Source organism: Coturnix japonica, chromosome 1 (assembly GCF_001577835.2).
Source record: "Coturnix japonica isolate 7356 chromosome 1, Coturnix japonica 2.1, whole genome shotgun sequence".
Classification (NCBI taxonomy): Eukaryota; Metazoa; Chordata; class Aves; order Galliformes; family Phasianidae; genus Coturnix; species Coturnix japonica.
The window spans coordinates 83,981,980-83,999,412 of NC_029516.1; the positions used below are offsets into that span (position 1 = coordinate 83,981,980).

A 17,433-nucleotide genomic window follows, 5' to 3' on the forward strand; every position below is an offset into this window, starting at 1 on the left:
ATAATCTAACACTAAGGCACTAAACTTATTACAAGTCATTTCAAAATCATTCTGTATTGTCTAATGATTTGCCTGGTTTTGTTAAAAATAAATAGATAAACCATCAGTGTTGCCTTTTGTCCTGCTCTCCCCATTCCACTCTTTAGCGTAAAGACACATTCATGAACATCTGCAACATGCAAGAAAGCCTACAACCTGAAGACACAAAAGCATTAGCAAATGTACCAGCAGAAAAGTTAGCCCAACATCAAGGGAGCCATTTACTTCTTATAAACATGGTACAATAATTAAGATATTTCAGACACTTATATTGAATTTACCTTCAAGTTTAAATACGTGTTTTGACTCACTGACTTTAGGAGAATTAGAGACTTAATTTTAAGCACAGGCTAGTGTTTATAGGATCTGTCACACAGTGATCAATACCTATTTTTTAATTCTGCCTTATTCTTGCATTACTGTTATGCAAACAGCACCTAACTCAGCAACCCAGATCTTCATTGAAATCTACAGCCTTTGATCCTAGAACATGTTATATACATCTTGATGCATATTTCATGCAACTTGCTGAAATAACAAAGATCTTTAGAGGGACATTGTTCATGTGCCACATAAGTGTAACCTGCTGGTTGAACTGTCTGGCTTTAGGACTTTGGGACACAAGAAGAGTTGACCAGAAGATGCTTGCCCATTACTACTGTGTACACTTCCTCTCCACTGAGTACACTGCTCAGTTACCTGGCATTACTTCTCACCTGCACTGGATAAAATGAGAGAAGGCAGAAGGCTGCACCAATCACTGCATATCACCCAGGATATAAAAATTGTTGTTTGGGCACTCATAAAACCACAAAACTTTTTTTCCTTCAGGAATCTAAGGGATCTTCAGGAATCAAATCATGGAACAACTCATGGAATCTAATCAAGGAACAATCTCAACAACAAATCTTCGGGAATATAATCATGGAACAACTCTATACAACTCCACTAATTAATAAAATAATAAATGAAATCACAATGGTAACATTAACATAATAACATGAGTAATATAAAAATGACTGGCAACAGGATGATCCCTTTTGGACAGATTAATCTTTGATATAATTCCTCTATTACCTGAGAGATGAAATCCTATTTGCGAGGAAAGTTAATTCATAAATACATATTCTTACAAAGAAGTAAGTCAGAATACCGACCTATACACTTTTGTCAATAAAATAGTTTGCAAAATCTGAAGTATTTTATCAGAAACACGTGAACTCCATGCTTTTGTTTGTAACACAACAGCATTTTAGCACTACTTCATAAGGAATTAGTAATGTGTCCCTATATAATCCAGACTGTTTTCTTATTCTTTCTATGTTTAGTTTTCAAGCACTTTGATGTTTACCCATTGTTAGCAGAAATTAGCACATTGTTAAATACAACAAAAAAGTATGATGAGAAATAAATAAATAAGACCAGCAACAATTGAGAAATCTAGGTCATAATTCTTCCTGTTCTTCCTAAAGGAAATGATATAGAAAAGAAAGGAATATAACAAAGACAACCATTTGCAGTAAATTGCTCAAGGAATAGAACTTAAAAAACCAAAAAAACAAAACAAACAAACAAAAAAAAAATGGAATGCTTTCACTAGAAACACAACTCCTCAAAGGAGAGACTGCCTCAAAACAGTTTTCTATCATTTAGGCTGAACTGCTCAACAGGATGCTTTTCAAACTAAGACGTGAAGAAAGATGATTGTGAGTATTTGTGTAATCTCCAAATGTTGGTTTAGTACTTAGAAGGAGGGCAGTAAGCACATAAGGGCACCACAGAAAATTCAGATTTATCATCATAGCATCTACACAGGTGAGAAAAACAATCTAAAACTAGATACGAAGGACATCCGTTTATACAAAACACACTTGTGAAAGGATGTGCCCAATCCAGATGGGGAGCCAATAAGAATCAAGCAAAATATTTTCATATTAGTACAAGGGATATGGACAGCAAAATACAGGATATCTGTCTTGAGGATGAGAAGTAAGATGGAATAGCAACAAATTTTGGAATACTTCAAAAGCATAGGCTTTTAATGAAAACTAATACAGTTACCTGGGCTCTATAAGCAACTATGTGGAATAAAAAGGATATCAGAAAATGTTTCTGTTTAGGTCAAAATGATTTTGAAGAAGCTGGCAGCTCAAATTATTCCAGTTTCTTAGAACTAGATTTAGTTGTGCAGAAGGCAGACTTCTTTGACAATGCTAAAACAGTCAGAGTGATTAAGAATTTTGTGGCAGTGAGATACCTCTCAGGAAGGACATGGTGCTAACAATGGCAAGATCTCTCACTAACAGAATCCTAAAGAGATGCCCTAAAACCAGCAGTGATGTTGATCAGGGTGTTCTCAATGCAAGGCTCTTTATTCCCAGCTTCAACCCGTGGGTGCTGTATTCAACATAAAAAGAAAGAAGGAAGGAAAGAAAGCAGAAGAAGCAAAGATCAAAATAAGAAAATTCATTTAACATCTCTTACAATGTGAGATAAATGTGTTGGTTGTTTTTTTTTAAATGAAGGCTGAAGTGCAAAGATTAACAGATTTCAAGAGATAGAGGAAGGATATTCCTAGTCACCTCAGCAATGCTAATTACCATTCCAGCAGCAAATCACAGGAAATAATTTTTATCAGAAGGAAAAAACAAATATACTAGAAAGTCAAGAGCTTGGCATTCTAGCTTGAAATCACACAGCTTTTGCTCCTACCTCTTTTTTAATTTTTTCTGCCCCAGTGTGGGAAAGGCTCCTTAAATCCTTAAACAAGCAGGAATGAACACTGTGTGAAGGCCATTATAGATTCTGAAGCAATCGATATACACACGTGTCTGTAATACAATGCATCTCAATACTGCTTTATATTTTGTTTTTTTTCACAAATTTATTCCATAACCATCAAAATCTGTTTTAAGTGAACAGATTCTTTTACCCACAAGACTGTATTCTAATATGTCAGGTAATTTGAAATGTATTACATTAATCCCTCCTGGTAACTGGAAGAGGTATTCAGCCCCCCATTATACTACAGTAAGTTGCAAGCAGGGTAAGACATTGTGCCTGTACAGGAGCAGTGAGCCTGGTTGTGGGGGATACTGCACATTTTCGAATAATTACCTGACTTTTCACTGGGAAACTGCAACAAGCAGCATGCCTGAACCTCAAGAGGAATATTGATATGTTGAAAATAAACAAACAACCCCAAAGAAACAAACAAAAAATCCAATGAATACATACAATGAGTAAAAGCCATTTCTGATGCTCTGATAAACTAGAGTGTGAATAAACAGGCATAGAGGTAACAAATTATGGAACAAGATTTGCAATAGATGTAAGGCAGGATGCAATGTGACTGAACGTCTAAATAAGACACTCTTTGAATCAGATGCAAAAAAAGTGCATAGACCAGGACATGTCCAAGAAAGCCCTTTAGACATGACCAAACACTGGTATCGGGTAGTGCTGGATACACCGCACAAGAATGTCTATATATACTTAGCATACCAATAAAGTAAAAAGCATGTTGCAAAGTGAATGAAAAATGGTCAGTAGCAAAGTATTCTGTAAAGGATATCTGAAATCATCAATCATGAAATCATAATACATTAAGCATATTTATAATTTATGGTAGTTTAGATACAATTTGCTTTTTTTTTTTCAATGTTGCTGCTTGTTGTTTTACCACCACATTATGTTGTTAAATAACAATTTTCCCAACTAACAAACCCTACCTAATAAATCCACCATCAAGTCATCTTGTATAGATTGGCTAGGATGAGCTAATTTGTTCCCTGAAATTGGCTTGGAAGAGGTGAAAGAAGTGATCAGAAAACCTGGCATAGACAACCAAGGTCAGCAAATTAATATGAAGTTAACAAACACAATCAGTCAAGGGCAATCTGATTACTGGCAGATAATAAAGTCTTAGTAGATTTATCTTCACTTAAATGTATTAGAATGAAATCTCACACACCCAGCATGTTAATTAGGCAGAAGACAGATACCAGCACAGGAAATGTAGGCAAACATTAAATGCTTATGGAAGAAGATGTCAGGAACAGAAAAGAAGAATCTTGGAGGAAGTCTTGATTGCTTGTGATATCTGGCTTGTTGTTGTTGTTGTGGTGGTGGTTTTTTTTGTTTGTTTTTTGTTTGTTTGTTTGTTTCTTTGTTTTTGTTGTCGTTGTTGTTGTTTGTTTTCCTCCAATGACTCCTCTTAAGTATTTCATTTTTATACTACCTGTACTAGTAGTACAGGTAACTGTAACTGCAGGCATTACAGCATCAGCAAGACAATGTCAAAATCTTCAGAGTCATCATTCACACAGAAGAACAGTGGTACATCTCACAGAATGTAATGGATAATCTTTAGGACTGACATAATAGAAATAAGGAGAAAAAAAATAACGCACTCAAGGATTAATTCAATTGATAATTAAAACTTCAGCTTTACTCCAGAATCTTACCAGCTAAGAACAGCTAAGCAGGAAGAAGGCAAATCTACTAATTCATCACCAGATGACTATGAACTACCAGCATGATTATTGACAACCAATATTGTCAATTCAAAGAAACAATCACAAGACAAAACAATCAAAGTATTTTTAATAGTTGTAGGAACATTTGATAAAAAAGCCAGGCTGAACTTCTAGTAAAACACTATACACCATTCTGCTCATCTCATTCAAGAACGGTCAATTCACACTGCAACACACCAGAAAAGCAAAACATATCCTAGGCCATTCTAAAGAGACTTCAAAAATCTGAGTGACTACCAAAAATGAAGAAAGAGAAAACATTTTAGTTAACTTTCTACTACTAAAGAAGGTGAATAAAAGAGAAGGAAGATGATGCTCTATGTAAAATACAGGATAACCTAGCCATGTGAAAATGCTGTGTGAAGAAGACGCTTCTAGAAATAAGAAAAAATGTGCCTGACATGGTGGGGGGTAGGGGCTGGGGGTGTTCGGTTTCCATAATCCTAGAAGTAGCTAAAAGATGGTAGCTGAATATTGCAAAAGTAAAAATAGCAGAAGATTACTAAGCTGCACTCTATGGTATTAGGAAATAACAATGAATATTATCATAAGGTAGGAGGGAAAAAAAAAAAAAAAAAAAAGCAACAAGAAAAAACAGGACTGACAGACTGACAGACCAGAGAAATATGCTGGCAGGGTAGGTGGATCCCAGATTAATAGAATTGCAGGGGTTGGAAGGAATCTCATGAGATCACCGAGCCCAACCCCCGTGCTAAAGCAGGTATCCTACAGTAGATCACACAAATAGGCGTCCAGGCAGGTCTTGAATATCTCCATAGAAAAAGACTCCACAACCTCTCTGGGCAACCTGTTACAGTACTCCACCATCCCTACCACAAAGAAGCTCTTTCATATGCCAGAATGGAACTTTCTAAACTTAATTTTTAGGCCATTGCTCCTTGTCCTACAGCAACACACCACAAAGAAGATACTGGCCTCCATTTGCCTCCCATCTCCCTTTGGACATTTAGAAACATTTGCAAGTAACCCAAGTTACTCAGCCTTTCCTCGTATGAGAGATGCTTCAGGCCTTTTATCATCTCTGCGGCCCTCTGCTGGACTCCTTCTAGGAGATCCCTTTTTTGAACTGGGGAGGCCAAAACTGAACATGGTATTCTAAACATGGCCTCACCAGGGCAGAGTAGAGTAGGAGGATAACCTCTCTCAATCTTCTGACCATGCTCTTCAATGAACCCCAGGATACCACAGAATCACAGAATTGTAGGGGTTGGAAGGGACCTCTAGAGATCATCGAGTCCAACCCCCCTGCGTTTAAGTCCAGGCGGGTCTTAAATATCTCCAGAGAAGGAGACTCTACCACCTCCCTGGGCAGCCTGTTCCAGTGCTCCGTCACCCTCACTGTAAAGTTATTCCACACATTCGTGCGGAACTTCCTATGCTGTACTTTCATCCCATTACCCCTAGTCCTATCCCCACGCACTACTGAAAAGAGACCAGACTCACCACTATGGCTCCCACACCTCAGGTATTTATATTTATACCATTGGCCTTCTTGGCCATGAGGGCACACTGCTGGCTCATGGCCAATGCGTTTTCTGCCAGGACACCCAGGTCCTTCTCTGCAGAGTTCCTCTCCAGAAGGTCAGCCCCTAAACTGTACTGATGCATGTGGTTATTCCTCCCCGCGTGCATGACTCTACACCTACTCTTATTCAACTTCATATGGTTCTTCCTTTCCTAACACTCTGGTCTGTCCAGGTCTTGTTGAATAGCAGCAAAGCCCTCAGCTGTGTCAACCATGCCTCTCAAATTTGTATAACCAGCAAACTTGCTGTGGGTGGTCTCTGTCCCTTTATTCAGGTTGTTGATGAAGATATTGAATAAGATGGGACACAGAACCAGCACCTGGGGAACACTTGCTAGTTAATACCTCTGCAGAGCACATTACCTTGCAGATACTGATATTAGCAAGAGTGGAAGCTGCCTGAATGTAAATTGAAGGCAAATGCCAGCAGAGTGCATTTCCATAACTTCAGAACTTGCTTTCTAAAACTGGTATACTAGAAGCCAGAACTTGTAACCTCTCAGCAGTGCTACAATGTTTGTTTTTTCTCCTGGGCATCTGGAGGGAGAATACACAAAAGATCAGAGGAATTTTATTATGCCTGCTCTGGAAAAGTATTTATTTTATTAGTTTGCCTCATGGGGAACATTTATTGTTGGAATGGGACGGACAGTCCATTATGGTAATTGTTAGAAAAATTAAATTCTGTAAGAGAAGTCTAAACATGGGAGGAAAGCCTATTCATTTCTTTACATAACATTATCTGAAAAGAATGATAAATTATTAACTCATTAATTTTATACACTTGTAGATTCCTAAAATGTAAATGGACATCAACATGGAGATTGATATTCTGCCTTCATTATTGCTTCTATATGGGAAGTGTTAGCTGGCATACTTTATGTTTTCAGAAATCAGTGACAAATAAATGCAATAATTACCATTTCTCAAAACAAATGAAAACAAATAGTTTTGAATGAAAATTAAGTACAGACACAAACTGATTGCAGATGACAGACATCTGGAAGCTGGAGGTAGGTTAGCAAAGCACCAATGGGAGAAAAAGACAAAACTTCACTCGTTTTACTCAGTTCTTATTTACGGCAGCTACTAAGTATGATATAAAAAGTAAAAATTGGAAGCTTGATAAATGGATAATTTTGCAAAACTGTTTCTAAATCCAACTACAATAAACATTCAAAATAATTCTTCCTTTTTATTGTTCTCATTCCATTTTTCCCAGACTTCTCTCAGCTTTGCATATTTTCAAATTTATTTTGTAAACCTCAATTCTCATGATAAATTCCTTTTGTAGGAGTTTTGTCATGTTACAGCATTTTAATGATTTTTATCTATTTTATAAACCACATAATAAACCAAGGAGGTTGTTAAGATTGGAATGATGACTTCTAGTTTGTTATTAGCTCTTCAGGGAGCCCATGAACAGCATATTGATGTAACAGATGAGATCCAACCTTTTAAAATGTTTCTTTCTTATTACTAAATCTTCTATTCATAGTTATTGCCATTGTAACTCTTTGCCATGTTTTTTTTTCCTTCTTCATTTATTTACAATTTTTACTATATTCAGCTTCCATACAGGTGCCCCAAAAGGAAATATCCACTATTTTTTGCTTTTATGAAGCCTATATGGGGAAGATTTTGATGTTATCAAACCTTGAAAGAATCCCAGAGCAATGCATGGTATAACAATTCCTCAGTAAAACAAAACAAAACAAAAACAAACACCAAAACAAAATACAAAAAACAAAACAACAACAACAACAAAAAACTTACAGAGATCTTCTATAAAGTAAAACAGAAGTTTTAACTTCCTTTCTTCTGTTCCTATTCCTGAACCACCTTACCAAGCTAGAACTAGTGTAAATCACCAAATGTCCTCAAAGTAGTGAACCACAACCATTTAAACACCCAAGTTTCAATGACCACAGAAGTAAAACAAATTCATTGAAAATTTAATCTCATACTGAGATTTAAAAAGGAGATTTTCAGATCAGAGATAGTAAATCCTACTGTTTTTAAGAAGAGCATTTGAGGAGGAAACAACAACGACAAAAGCAAACAAAACAACACAGAAAATCCAAGTTTCAAAGCATTCTCACAACTTCCTTTAGTTAAAGAAGTATACTGGAACAAAGACAAGCCTGAAAGAAAAGTTTGGGCTTTATAAAACACCTATAACTGTCAACAGCAAAGTAAAAGTCAAGGACCACAGGCTTGTAACCCACATATATGCATAAATTTCTCCTAAATTTAGGTATTATCATCAAACTGTCTTTCAATAGAAGTTGAAGAATTTTGGTATTTGAGATAAAAAGAAGCTCACAGCCTTCTTCAGACATTAGGAAACTGCTACCAACTCCAAAGCATGTAAAAATACAATGAAGGGATCCTGGGCACTCACCACTTCCATCCCTTTCACTGAACTTAAGTAGAAATTCAAGACTCAAAGCAAGGTGTTTTATCAAGCTGAAATATGAAAACTGACTTCACTGGACCAGCACACAACAGTAAGTGTCTGTGTCTCATGTGATTGCAATATTTGCAAATTTGAAATACAACACACTAATGATGAAAATTCTTTGCAGATAGTCAGAAAGGCTAAATGCTTGATATCATTTACATCAGTAAATTCATTTAGATAACAAATAAAGCATATAAACTTTCAGCAGAGTTCTATTCAAGTACAATAAGCTCTCCTAATAATGTTCTTCTGACAGTCCAGTCCCAAATACCTAACAACAAAACAAGGGCATTCAAATAAAAAAAAAGAAAGCTACTGGAATTTGTACTAACAATTGTGGAGAGAAGAATCCCCAATTAGAAGGCTGTGGAGTGACAACAAAATGATTTTTCTGTGATAACCATGTCCACTACAATTGGAAACATCCTCTCTACAATCAGTCTCCCATAACTGTGATGCCTTTCACAAAAACTGAAACAGATGTCTGACATCTTACTCCATTCTAAACTCTTCTAAAGTGTTTATTAAACTATTTAGCCAAGAAATGACTGACATGGCTCGGAGTAGGTGTCCCTCAAGTGAATAGGACATGTCAATAGCATTAGCTTGCCCTTACTGTCCTCTTTTCAGAGAGGTTTTGTACTTTCCTTTGCTATTTCTGTTTTACCAGATCTGCTTTATTCCATGGTGACCTACAATTTTAATGAGCACATTACATTACCAAAACAGCTGCTTTGTTTATACCTATTTTGCAAAAATACCAAAATAAAATGTTTTAAAAGCAGTAAACACGCAGGACTGTATAACTGCTATTTCCAGTGCTGCTAACATTTCTCAGTCTGACAAAAGAAAAGACAATTCATATTTTGGCTGTTTTCTTAGTATGTAGGGACTTGGAATGATTGTGGCTGGAATTACAGTGGTGAGCATTTGGACCATGTACATACAATATTATGTAAAAATCTCAGCTGTCTCAATATTGGAGAGATCTTACAGATACTAGGGCTAAGTATTTCACAAATATAAATGGAAAGGGTAAAGAGAAGTCAGCAACATTGTTAAGAACTATCACTGTCGTTATGATTTCAACTTTCTTCCTCTGAGACTCTGAATTTGTATGAAAAACAAACAAACAAACAAACAAACAAACAAAAACACAGCACAACCTATTTTGTGAAACTTTAAAAAACAAACAAGAAAAAACAAACAAACAAAAAAAAACTCAGAGCAAAGCTAACTATTTTTTCTCTTTGTAAACTCTTTCAACAAATGCCATAAATAAAGTACTGACATATGTATTTATCAGTTTTTGAGATTCTAATGTTGTTATGTTCGTTATTATCTGCTGGACTATTGAAACTGAAATAACCTATTACCTTGATCTACAATTAAATTTTGCATTTTAGTTAATAAAAGTAAATATATTCATAGGCTAAGAATAGGGCTGAAAAAGTCATACACTTTTCACCAAAACAGAACAAGTATGGGAGAAAAGCAGTAACATTAAGCAAATACCAATTCCCTACCTAAATTCATTACAGATATCTGTTCTTCTATTTCTATTGACAGCAGAATTGAGAAAAGAAGAAAGTGTTTTGTGCAGACCTGCAAAGCACTTCTACTCTCTTATGAAGGGCAATTTCAAATCTACTTTTTTTCCAATGCATTCTCTTCACCAACAAGTTTCAAATTATGTTCTTCATCACCACTTTCCCCCCATCAGAACTGCTGAATATGAGAAAAAAATCTGGCCTTAAGTGCCATGAGAAATCAAAGTAGAATACTGTGGCAGACCTAAAAATGAGATTCAGACCTTTGAAACTCACAGGGTTAGCCATTGGACTGGACATAATCAGCAAAGAAAAGCACTGGACTTCAGAGGTTATATACTGAAAGCAGTGACTAAACTACAGAGGAGGGAATATGAAAGAGTCAATAAAGGAATAGTTATTAAGGCTTCATTAGTTTCATTGTTCTCTCTCTAAAATTGCAATCACTTATAAACTCCAAAGGTGCTTCCAGTATCTTAAAGTAACATAAGAAAGTTCTATCATTAGAAACTTTAAGTCCTTTGAATAAAGCCACTGGGGGAAAGCTCTTATTTCAATTGCAAGGGAATATCCAAAAACATTGTCAGGTTCAGAGCATGCTACACTACTACCACAGCCTTGATAAGTTTTTTGTAATAACCTTGTATTAAAGGTGAATTTTGACAGGTTTTCATTTCTACATGTCTCAACAGAGAAAGCTTGTAACCATAAATAAATTCCCTTTCAAACTACCATGAGTTATGGAGTTTCCCTAGGCTCCATATTTGATTCACACTTTCAACATCCATATGCTTCCACTAGTTTGTATATTCTTTTTTTTTTTTTTTTTTTTTTCCATAATGTTGCAATGTGTCATTTTTATGCAGAAGACACCCAGATTTATCTATCCCTCAATAAAAAATTCTGCAGCAACAGAACTACTGACTGACTGATGTCAGTAACTGAATAGAATTTTGTGAAAATAGTGCATATAAGACAAATAGCAGCATTTAGGTCTCCTTTCTGTACATCTTTTTCTCATTCTATTTCTCACATGGACAGATGTTTCATTACTTGCTTAATTTCGCGATAGTTTTACCTCAAATAAGAAATATGCCTGACTAATTATTTGTACATAAGTAAACATCTAAAATCCACACGGGGAATTATATTCAAGAGAATGTATCTGTTTTGCCTGATTTTAAGTAAAAACCTATTATTTACCAAGAAAACAAATATGCATGTAGAGCAATGCAATACATTTGCTGTAAGAAAATCAAAGAGATGGTTGTGTAGAATTCGACCATAGGAAAAGGTCCGATAAAGCCTCAAAAAATAAATTGAGTCCTAAATAAAAGATAATATAAGTAATTGCACAACTACCTAGGCAATACTAGAGTATATTTGCACAACATTCTTCACACAATCCCTCCTGATTTAAACTTCAAAAAAGCCGATACCAATTTCTTTGATATAATGAGAACAAACAACATAAATCAAATGAATAAAGTCTAGAGTGATCTTTGCCGCTTGGATAAGATGCATTTAGACAGAGAATTGACTGTTGTGATGATTTAAGTTAGAAACTGAAATGTATGCTTTAAGTAGCACCGTTAAAGCTAAATTTAATCTTACATTTCTGATTTGTCTCCTCTTTTAAAAGCAAAACAAAAACAACATACCTCTACATTTGCAGAAGAGCTGACAAAGTGAATAAGTGCTCTCCTATGGAACTAAAAAATAAGGACAATTTCTTTGGAACACGTATGAAATACAACTTAAAAACTCAACTCAAAAATCCCTTGGATATCCAACAGGCTACAAAGAATAGTAGTGTTAATATCAGAATGGTGAGGAAAGTGAAATGGAGTGATAAGCATTTAAAGTACTTGCAAGTATAGTATTAATGTAGAAAAAATCTTTGAACTACCAATATATCTCCTAGAATCCATTACATAGATGTATATACTTGCATAGATAGTATAGTGGTTCACATCCCTGTAACACTGGGAATATGATATGAATGTAATTTCTCACAGAGAAAACTAAAAATACAACTTCATACATAGCTAATGGGGGAAAATGGCAGAAATAGCTTCTGATCCACCATAGTTTCATATACAATGGGTAGTATGAATCTTGCAGCATGAAGGCATCTTCACCTCTGCAAGACAGTCTTCTGTTTGTATATGGGATACTTCTTGGAAATTTACTATTTCTAATTTAAGGGTCAGGATTATTAGAAGCATGAAGGAATATTATACTCATAGAGTACAGGGAGACTACAAACTTGCTTCTCCTTCTGCAACAGTAGCTGGCTTCAAAAATGTACATTTTAAATATAATATTGCCACACACATTCATGCCATTCCCAGTGCCAAAACAACTATCAGAAATACACATCTACATTTTGAAGGGTTATAAAGTCAAATGTCTAGCTACGTAAGATTAGTGGGACATTTCTGGAAATAATGTCATAATAGCAGATGACATTGAGTATATCAGAGAAGTGGAAAAGTGGAGCACAGAATTCCATTCTCAGCTAAACACATTTGAACGAAGAGACTTGGCCTCCCTCTCTCACCTGCTGACTGAGAACTAGCGCTCCATTAGCAGCTCTGATAAGACCAAGGAGCCTGAAAACCTGCATTAACTGCTGCCAGTAGATACTGACAGCAATACCATGACCAAGATGTCACAACAGCACTTCTTAAGAGGTCAAGAAGTCTTCATACTGGAGCTTAGAAAGAGGAAATGCTCATTTACACACCCCATGTTCAACAAATCTGGTCTGGTGCACTAAGGAACAGTATTTACGGACTGAAAAGAAAATGACTTCAGAAAGGAAAGATGAAGATTCATAAAGAGCGTCATAGGCATAAAAGTGCAGGATTTCAGGGAGATACATGCCAAAAGAAAAGCTCTTTCCACAGACACACACAAATATTCCCTCAGCTGAGAACTGCTGTTTCCAATGCCATATGAAGTAATTACCTACAAGTAAAATGTTCTACCTCTAAGGGAGTAAGATCAGATCCCTCTTTGCCACTCAAACATAGCATTATGAAAAGCACTGAGTAAGTTATTTTGTCTTCCGCCAAAGGAAATTAAAAGATGGGTCCTACGTTTCTGAGGTAAAAGATACGACATAAAGGACTGAATTCTTGGTGGATATTGGGTACCTTTACCACAGGATTATTGAGGACAAAAAGGAAAAGCTGACTTCCTAAAGGCATAGTGCATCTGATTAAGAGGGTTCTTAAGACATGCTACAGGTTATAATATTTTGCCTCATTACAGCATCAAACCCAATTTACTCTACATAGATCCAGCTTTTTATTCAATATGCAAGTGCATTTCTGAAATAAGGATGTGTTAATGTTCATAGATGAGTGGGGGCCATGAGTACTTCTGACTCATTTTGTAATTCCTATGCCTGCAGGGAGTTTTAGTTTGAATGACACTATATGGGTACATGAAACAATTGCTAAATACTTACAAGATTATTCTCATTTGTTCTGCAAGTTTACTACCATGGATGTGCTTTGTTTTTCTGTTTGCTTTTAACATTGATTACGAAGGTCTTAATCTCCTGACCACTGTTATACAGTGTCACAGCAGAAGACAATATGGAAAAGATTAAAGCTAATTTCTTAGCATGCACAAACACATGAATTGTATTTTTTCATTTCCCCTTGCTCATGACATCCAAAGCATGCAAAGAAACAAAGCCATGATTTTACAGAAAGCCATGCAAGGGTACATAAAAACAAAAACAAAAACAAAAACCAAAAAACAAAAAAACTGAACTATATTTTAATTGTTGATTTAATCTCTATAACATATAAACACTGCCAGTCAGATATGTTTTCTTTCATTATTATTGCTCTACATCTTCAAGCCTGACAACTTATGAGGGCTGCTCCAAAAGTAACACTTCCTATTTTATTTGCCTATGATGTCAGACGTGGATGTTGGTGGTATAGCAGCAGAGATCAAACCTTTCCACCAGTATTTTGTTCTATTTTGTTGTAGTGCAATAGATGGCAACAGAAGGGCAGTCTGAAAGAATGGTGTCTGACATTGAAGTGCATATGAAGCAAAGGTGTGCCACTGAATTCTTCCATGCAGAAAAAATGACACCCACTGACATTTATTATAAATCAGTGATTGTGACCACAGTGAGGTGGTGGGTGGCACGTTTCAGCGATGGTGACAGTAGGTCACCTCCACTGATGCAGACTTTTACGAGTATGGCATGCAAGTTCTTGTTCATTGCTGGCAAAAATGCAGAGCTAACTGTAATGGTTGTACTTCGTGCTTGGGCATTTGCTCTATCAAATAGGCATTGAGCATTTGTATCTCTTTGTTTCTCTTGTAGTTTCCTTGGAAATAAATAGAAGACATTACTTTTTCAGAGCAATCTATGTATGTAATGAACAAACACCATAAATGTGGGAGTTCTTAACTCCTGAAATGCATGTATCCAAGCATAAATATTTCTTTTTAAATTTATTTGATTATGAAGCAACTCAACTTTATCTACCAGAAACTTCAAGTAGATTTCAGTAAATGTGTCTTTTCAGGACTTTCTACAAAAATATTTGTTTACAGATACATATGTATATATACACAGATACACATGTATGCAAAAATTTGTAACATATATGCCTTAAAAATTTACTCTTCAGATTATATTTACCATGCCATGGCTTTGTTGAAATTCTGGAAATGGTTTTGACAAAATTGACCTTAGATGTTAACTCTGAAAGGTTTCTTTCACTGTCACACTGATTTGTGAACATCACCCTGCTGGCCTGAAATAATAAATCTTTGTAGAAAAATTTTAGTATGCTTTTACATATTGGCACATCATCAGAAATAGTGATGATCATATTATAGTAGTGTGAAAAGATGGAGGCTGCTTAGGAGACACTTATGTTCATTTATGTTGTCTGTTCAGATATTTATGACTACTTCTGGAGATAAAAATTATAAATTACATTTACATATTTATGAGCAATTTTATGTAATATTCAAATTCCTATTAAAATGCCATTAATATCCCTATCTTACTGTAATGAGAGTTGGAAACCTAACTAAAATGTACTTGGTGTTATCTTTCTCCTAAAAATCTTCTACATTTAAACATCCAATAAAATGAATACTGTGGTAACTGATAAACAATGAAAACACTCTGAACTTCAGGACAATTAGAAAATTGGAAAGAAAAAAACAAAAACCCAACACTTCCCTATTATACAATAAGATCTAGAAATATTTTTGTCAGTTGGAAAAGCAGGAGGGAAAAAAAAAAAAAAAGAGATAATATGTGGGCTGCAAAACCATGCTTTGTACATTGAAGAGCGCAAGCAGGAACTCACCTCTAGCTTTGTTCTTTGTAGCAGCCACTGGAAGCAAGGAAAAGATTGCACAAGAAGAAGAGAACAAAGATAGATTAGATAGAATTTCGAGTAAAAAAGAATACAGAGAAACTTCATCGCTATTGATCCCAAGCTAACAAACACTCTAGGATTATTTCGGCCTATCTGAGATAGTACAGTTCTCTGAGATAGTTCCGATCTATGATTCTGTCAGAAGACCTGTGCTGTTATGCTTACAAAATGCTCAAGAAGCATGGCAATGACCACTGAAAAATCATGTACCATTAATCACATATTAATCACAGCATACCTACACAGATTTCTGAATTCTAAACTTTAAGCACAATTTGCCTTCCTAAAAGCTAATTCTGAAGAACCTACACATCATATGTCAGCCTTTTGTTCCTGCTTCTTGAAATGTAAATTTCATGTAAAGCTATTTAAAGCAAACATCAGTTAAACTGCAGTTACTTCAATTATTCATAGTCTATGTTATATGATCATTGGTTTTTCTTCATTGAAGCATGTATCTTCAGATTGTTCTTGTACCCTGAGTGTGCATCCACTCATGCTAATGAATATGCAAAGCAAATGGAGCAGACAATACTTTAGGAGTGAGCAACATTCCAAATCACAGAAAAAGAGGGAGGCATAACAGCCTTTCTTACATCCCCAAAAGCAACACTGCTTCATACTCCTATTATTTGAAAAGGCACAACACAGTCATAATAACAAAGACAGGAACTTAAAATGTTCAACTTCCATATTCCCTGCCTCCAAAACTGGCAAAATAATTATCTTCTGTTTTCTGAGGTTCATAGCTAATGTTACACAATGTTAATCAGAAACTGAAGTGAAAATATAGACACTCTGTTAGTTGTAAATTACATAAAAGATACTATCCATAAGTCTTTAAACTCTCACATGCACTGTGAAAATGCATTCATGACACAGGCAACTTGGGAAAAAGAAATCATAATTCCTCCTCAAAATCCTCTTTGTAATTCTTTCTTGTAAAATGGAACTACAATACAGATCAAAGGTAGCTATACCTGTGATCAGAATACACAGAAAAAGGAGAAAGACCAAATCCTTCCTCTCTGGTCTCTCTCTGCTCATCTCATTCACACATGTAGTTTTTCAGACTTATTTCTTTTCCCCTTCCTTTTTTCACCAGTGTGGTGTCTCACTGATCTGTGCTTAATAAGACAGGTAAGGAGAGAAGAGCGCTGATGTCCAAGTTATATATGTAGAAATTCTAGGGTAAAAACAAAAATAAATTGATTTTTAATTTTATGAATGTCATTTCTCTAGATTTTTGTTGATCTTCACAGATCCCACTTCTACTTTCAGAGGAACTATTCCATTGTCACTGTTATTCAGGAAAACAAAACTAATAAGCAGTCCTGTGATATATGAAATCAACATTATTCCATGGAATGACTCTGCTATGGGGAGGTACAACAAATGCAGATATTTCCACAGTGCTACAGCCTTACAATTAATTTTCCATTGGGCTATTTAACAAGACATAGCTGCAAAAAATTCCAGTAAATCTTACACACACTAAATATCACTTCAGTAGTAAACAAAATTAATGGAGCCATTCTAATTTTATAGTTTCTCCTTTGTGCAAATATAAATTGATAATGAATGCATTGAGTTCAAACTGTTCATTTTCTTATTCTTCCCCTTCTTTCTCAGTCCTGAGAATAATATAAATGTGAAGACATTATCAATTCAAGCCAAAATAATGATTTAAACTTAACAAAGGTCTGGAGAAAACCTTCTCAGGTAATTTAAATGCAACAGGAAAATTTGTATTTCTTCATTCAGAATACAAAGATTTATAAAATATGTACATGAAATTTATATAGGTACTGTAATTATACAGAAAAAAATATATATATGCATACATAACAGTGATGCATAC

At 35.3% G+C, this 17,433-nt stretch overlaps 1 protein-coding gene across 4 annotated transcripts in view; it reads right to left on the minus strand.

Annotated features, from left to right (window-relative positions):
* CADM2 (cell adhesion molecule 2) overlaps positions 1-17,433 on the minus strand; it is a 592,503-nt gene that overhangs the window by 209,493 nt on the left and 365,577 nt on the right. For 2 of the 4 annotated variants that reach the window (XM_015880073.2, XM_015880082.1), the window contains exon 2: positions 15,501-15,527. The exons of 1 other annotated variant lie outside the window; for it this stretch is intronic. In XM_015880073.2, coding sequence (XP_015735559.1) covers positions 15,501-15,527 — 27 coding nt within the window. Of the gene's footprint in view, positions 1-15,500; positions 15,528-16,552; positions 16,635-17,433 lie in introns of those variants that run through there. One more of the 4 variants, XM_032448405.1, reaches the window with a different exon arrangement.